Below are 7,012 nucleotides of genomic sequence, written 5' to 3'. Positions count from 1 at the left end.
ATTTTACACTTATGTGAGGAATAAGAGAATGGTCAAAGAAAGAGTAGGGCCGATCGGGGATAGCATAGGGAATTTGTGTGTGGAGTCTGGGGAGATAGGGGAAGACGTAAATGAGTTTTTTGCTTCTGTCTTTACGAAAGAAACAAACTTTGTCATGAATGAAACCTTTGAAGAGCAGGTGTGCATGCTGGAATGGATAGAGATAGAGGAAGCTGATGTGCTGAAAGTTTTGTCAAACATTAAGATTAACAAGTCGCCAGGCCCGGACCAGATTTGTCCTCGGCTTCTTTGGGAAACGAGAAATGCAATTGCTTCGCCACTTGCGAAGATCTTTGCATCCTCGCTCTCCACTGGAGTCGTGCCTGAGGACTGGAGAGAGGCAAATGTAATTCCTCTCTTCAAGAAAGGAAATAGGGAAATCCCCAGCAATTACAGACCAGTCAGTCTCTCGTCTGTCATCTGCAAGGTGTTAGAAAGGGTTCTGAGGGATAGGATTTATGACCATCTGGAAGAGCATGGCTTGATTAAATGCAGTCAACACAGCTTTGTGAGGGGCAGGTCATGCCTCACAAACCTTATCGAGTTCTTTGAGGATGTTACTAGACGAGTTGATGAGGGTCGAGCTGTGGATGTGGTGTATATGGACTTCAGCAAGGCATTTGATAAGGTTCCCCATGGTAGGCTCAATCAGAAGGTCAGGAGGCATGGGATACAGGGGAACATAGCTGTCTGGATACAGAATTGGCTGGCCAACAGAAGACAGCGAGTGGTAGTAGAAGGAAAATATTCTGCCTGGAAGTCAGTGGTGAGTGGTGTTCCACAGGGCTCTGTCCTTGGGCCTCTACTGTTTGTAATTTTTATTAATGACTTGGATGAGGGGATTGAAGGATGGGTCAGCAAGTTTGCAGATGATACAAAGGTTAGAGGTGTTGTTGACAGTATAGAGGGCTGTTGTAGGCTGCAGCAGGATATTGACAGGATGTAGAGATGGGCTGAGAGGTGGCAGATGGAGTTCAACCTGGATAAATGCGAGGTGATGCATTTTGGAAGATCGAATTTGAAAGCTGAGTACAGGATTAAGGATAGGATTCTTGGCAGTGTGGAGGAACAGAGGGATCTTGGGGTGCAAGTACACAGATCCCTTAAAATAGCCACCCAAGTGGACAGGGTTGTTAAGAAAGCATATGGTGTTTTGGCTTTCATTAACAGGGGGATTGAGTTTAAGATTCGTGAGATCTTGTTGCAGCTCTATAAAACTTTGGTTAGACCACACTTGGAATACTGTGTCCAGTTTTGGTCACCCTATTACAGGAAAGATGTGGATGATTTGGAGAGGATTCAGAGGAGGTTTACCAGGATGCTGCCTAGACTGGAGGGCTTATCTTATGAAGAGAGGTTGCCTGAGCTCGGAAAAGGAGGAGGAGAGGGGACCTAATTGAGGTATACAAGATAATGAGAGGCATAGAGAGACTCGATAGCCAGAGACTATTTCCCAGGGCAGAAACTTAAGCTGGTTGGAGGAAAGTATAGAGGGGATGTCAGAGGCGGGTTCTTTACACAGAGAGTTGTGAGAGCATGGAATGCGTTGCCAGCAGCAGTTGTCGAAGCAAGGTCATTGGGGACATTTAAGAGACTCCTGGACATGCATATGGTCACAGAAATTTGAGGGTACATACATGAGGATCAATGGTTGGCACAAAATCGTGGGCTGAAGGGCCTGTTCTGTGCTGTACTGTTCTATGTTCTATGTTCTATGGCACACACTAACACACACTGACACACACTGACACACACTGACACACACTAACTCACACTAACACACACTCACTGACACTAACACACACTAACTCATACTGACACACACTGACTGACACTAACACACACTGACTGACACTAACACACATTAACAAACACTAACTCATACTGACTAACACTAACACACACGAACAGACACTAAAACACACTAACACACACTAACTCACACTCACAGACACTAACTCACACTGACACACACTGACTGACACTGACACATACTAACACACACTAACACACACTGACTAACACTAACACACACTGACACACGCTGACTGACACTAACACACACTAACACACACTAACACACACTAACTGACACTGACACACACTAACACACACTGACACACACTGACTGACACTAACTCACAATGACACACACTAACTCACACTGACTGACACTAACACACACTGACTGACACTAACACACACTGACTGACACTGACACACACTAACACACACTAACACACACTGACTAACACTAACACACACTGACACACACTAACAGACACTAACACACACTAACACACACTGACTAATACTAACACACACTAACTCACACTGACACACACTGACCATGGTTCTCACTGGTATTAGTGAACACTGACTGTAATCCTCTCAGTGACTCTGACGATCATACACACCATGTGACACATACCCAGAATGTGTCCAGATCCTGACAGACCCTGACACTATCACACCCAGCTCAGCCTGTCTCTGATCCTCCAAATGCCCCTGTGTGTGTACTGTCCAAGAAACCCCATTCACTGAGGATTGTTCTGTTCCTAACTTCCCCCAGGAGCTGGGCCGGAGACAACAGAAGCTGCACTCCCTTCCACAGCTGCACAAGGACAAACCAGTCGTGCTGCAGGTAAGTAATTTAACTCAATAAGCCTCTCCCGACTGACTAGTCAGGAAGTGAATCAGACAATGTCTACATTGAATGCAGGCTCAGTGACACAGAGTGATACACAATCTCTACACACACACACACTCACACACACACACACACACACACACACACACACACACACACACACACACAAACACACACACACACAAACCCACCCACACACACCCACCCACACACACACACACGCACACACACTCACACACACACTCTCTCTCACACACACACACACACACACACACACTCACACCCACCCACACACACACACACACACACACTCACACACACTCACACCCACCCACACACACACACACACACACACTCACACCCACCCACACACACACACACACACACTCACACACACTCATACCCACCCACACACACACACACACACACACCCACCCACACACCCACCCACACACTCACACAGACTCACACACACACACACAGAGTCACAGAGTCATACATCACAGAATCAGGCCCTTCAGCCCAACCCATCCAGGCCAGTTGCGGTTCCTAAACTGACCTGGTCCTATTTGCCTGCGTTTGGTCCCTATCCCTCTGAACCAATCCTGTCCATGTACCTGTCCAATTGTCTATCAAATGTTATCATCGGACCTGGCTCTCCCACTTCCTCTGGCAGTCTGTTCCGCTATAACACCATTCTCTGTGTGGAAATGTTGCCGTCAGGTCCCATGGCAATCGTTCCCATCTCTGCTCAAATCAAAGCCCTGGGTGTTGTACTCCCTCACCCTGGAGAAACCAACATAAACATTCATGCTATATCGACACTGACAGACAGTTCCTCACACTGACACACAGTCATCCCCACACTGACACTCTCACACTGTAACACAGTCATCCCCACACTGAGACTCTCACAGTGACAGACACTCCCTCACACTGACACACAGTCATCCCCACACTGAGACTCTCACACTGTAACACAGTCATCCCCACACTGAGACTCTCACACTGACAGACACTCCCTCACACTGACACACAGTCATCCCCACACTGAGACTCTCACACTGACAGACACTCCCTCACACTGACACACAGTCATCCCCACACTGAGACTCTCACACTGTAACACAGTCATCCCCACACTGAGACTCTCACACTGTAACACAGTCATCCCCACACTGAGACTCTCACACTGTAACACAGTCATCCCCACACTGAGACTCTCACACTGTAACACAGTCATCCCCACACTGAGACTCTCACACTGTAACACAGTCATCCCCACACTGTGACTCTCACACTGACAGACACTACCTCACACTGACACACAGTCATCCTCACACTGAGACTCTGACACTGACACACAGTCACTCTCACACTGACACACACTAAAACACACTGACTGACACGAACACACACTATCAGACACTAACTCACATTGATAGACACTACTTCACAATGACTGACAATAACTGACACTGACAGTCACTAACGTATGCTGACACACACTGACTGACACTAACACACACTAACACACACTGACTCACACTGACTCACACTGACTCACACTGACTCACACTAACACACACTGACACACACTGACACACACTGACTAACACTAACACACACTAACACACACTGACTGACACAAACACACACTAACACACACTAACAGACACTAACACACACTGACTGACACTAACACACACAAACACACACTGACTGACACTAACACACACTGACTAATACTAACACACACTAACTCACACTGACACACACTAACTCACACTAACACACACTGACTGACACTGACACACACTAACACACACTAACACACACTGACACACACTGACACACACTGACACACACTGACTAATACTAACACACACTAACACACACTGACACACACTAACACACGCTAACACACACTAACACACACTGACTTACACTAACTCACACTGACACACACTGACACACACTGACTAACACTAACACACACTAACACACACTGACTAATACTAACACACACTAACTCACACTGACACACACTGACCATGGTTCTCACTGGTATTAGTGAACACTGACTGTAATCCTCTCAGTGACTCTGACGATCATACACACCATGTGACACATACCCAGAATGTGTCCAGATCCTGACAGACCCTGACACTATCACACCCAGCTCAGCCTGTCTCTGATCCTCCAAATGCCCCTGTGTGTGTACTGTCCAAGAAACCCCATTCACTGAGGATTGTTCTGTTCCTAACTTCCCCCAGGAGCTGGGCCGGAGACAACAGAAGCTGCACTCCCTTCCACAGCTGCACAAGGACAAACCAGTCGTGCTGCAGGTAAGTAATTTAACTCAATAAGCCTCTCCCGACTGACTAGTCAGGAAGTGAGTTTAGATCAGACTGGTGCTGGAATAACACAGCAGGTCAGGGAGCATCCCAGGAGCAGGGAAATCGACGTTTCAGGCAAAAGCCCTTCCTCAGGAATACAGGCAGGGTGGGGAGATAAATGAGAGGAGGCTGGGGGTGGGGAGAAAGTAGCACAGAGTACAATGGGTGAGTGGGGGAGGGGATGAAGGTGATAGGTCAAGGAGGAGAGGGTGGAGTGGACAGGTGGAAATGGAGACAGGCAGGTAGGACAGGTCCGGACAAGTCATGGGGACAGTTACTGAGCTGGAAGTTTAGAACTAGGGTGAGGTGGGGGAAGGGGAAATGAGGAAACTGTTGAAATGAGGAAACTGGGGAAATGAGGAAACTGGGGAAATGCGCATTGCAAGAAGTCTGTTTCAGGACATGGTCAAACAGCTTCAGGGCAGAGGAAATGACCTGGGACATGGGAGAGGGATTCCCTGAGATTCCTGTAGAGAGAGGAGAAAAACTCTTTCAAGGCAGGCATCCTTACAAGAGGATTCACAGTCGGGTTAAAATGTAAAGTGAATCAGACAACATCAAGACTGAATGCAGGCTCAGTGATACAGAGTGATAGACCATCGAACAATACAGTGCAGAACAGGCCCTTCGGCCCTCAATGTTACACCGACCTGTGAACTATTCTCAGCTCGTTCCCCTAAACTATCCCATCATCATCCATGTGCTTATCCAAGGATTGTTTAAATCTCCCTAATGTGGCTGAGTTGACTACATTGGTAGGCAGGGCATTCCACACCATTACCACCCTCTGAGTAAGGAACCTGCCTCTGACATCTGTCTTGAATCAATCACCCCTCAATTTGTAGTTATGTCCCCCCCTCGTACAAGCTGATGTCATCATCCTTGGAAAAAGACTCTCACTTGCAATAGGGTTAGGGTTAGGGTTAGGGTTAGGATGAGGGTTTGGGTTAGGGTTTGGGTTAGGGTTTGGGTTAGGGTTTGGGTTAGGGTTTGGGTTAGGGTTTGGGTTAGGGTTTGGGTTAGGGTTAGGGTTAGGGTTAGGCAGAACGCCTCATCTTCCGCCTCGGAACACTTCAACCCCAGGGCATCAATGTGGACTTCAACAGTTTCCTCATTTCCCCTTCCACCACCTCACTCTAGTTCTAAACTTCCAGCTCAGTAACTGTCCCCATGACTTGTCCGGACTTGTCCGACCTGCCTATCTCCTTTTCCACCTGTCCACTCCACCCTCTCCTCCATGACCTATCACCTTCATCCCCTCCCCCACTCACCCATTGTACTCTATGCTACTCTCTCCCCACCCCCACCCTCCTCTAGCTTATCTCTCCATGCTTCAGGCTCACTGCCTTTATTCCTGATGAAGGGCTTTTGCCCAAAACGTCAATTTCGAAGCTCCTTGGATGCTGCCTGAACTGCTGTGTTCTTCCAGCACCACTAATCCAGAATCTGGTTTCCAGCATCTGCAGTCATTGTTTTTACCTAAAAGACTCTCACTGTCTACCCTATCTAATCCTCTGATCATCTTGTATGTCTCTATCAAATCCCCTCTTAGCCTTCTTCTTTCCAAAGAGATCAGACCCAAGTCTCTCAGCTTTTCCTCATCAGACCTTCCCTCCAGACCAGGCAACATCCTGCTAAATCTCCTCTGCACCTTTTCCAATGCTTCCACATCCTTCCTGTAATGGGGCGACCAGAACTGTATACAATATTCCAAGTGCGGCCGCACCAGTGTTTTGTATAGTTGCAGCATGATATTGCGGTTCCGGAACTCAATCCCCCTACCAATGAAACCTAACACACCGTATGCCTTCATAACAGCACTATCAACCTGGGTGGCAACTTTCAGGGATCTATGTACATGGACTCCAAGATCCCTCTGCACATCCACACTACCAAGAATCTTTCCATTGACCCAGTACTCTGC

General features: G+C 47.6%; 1 protein-coding gene across 1 annotated transcript in view; it reads left to right on the top strand.

Annotated features, from left to right (window-relative positions):
* Positions 1-5,058, top strand: part of LOC140480780 (uncharacterized) — a 65,042-nt gene extending 59,984 nt beyond the window's left edge. Inside the window, exons 7-8 of the mRNA XM_072576147.1 lie at positions 2,612-2,683; positions 4,966-5,058. Coding sequence (XP_072432248.1) covers positions 2,612-2,683; positions 4,966-5,058 — 165 coding nt within the window. The remainder of the gene's footprint in view (positions 1-2,611; positions 2,684-4,965) is intronic.
* The last annotated feature ends 1,954 nt before the right edge of the window (positions 5,059-7,012 follow it).

This window comes from Chiloscyllium punctatum, chromosome 1 (genome assembly GCF_047496795.1).
Source record: "Chiloscyllium punctatum isolate Juve2018m chromosome 1, sChiPun1.3, whole genome shotgun sequence".
NCBI classification, from domain to species: Eukaryota; Metazoa; Chordata; class Chondrichthyes; order Orectolobiformes; family Hemiscylliidae; genus Chiloscyllium; species Chiloscyllium punctatum.
Note: the sequence above shows the minus strand (reverse complement) of the source record. Positions and strands in the feature narration are given on the sequence as shown.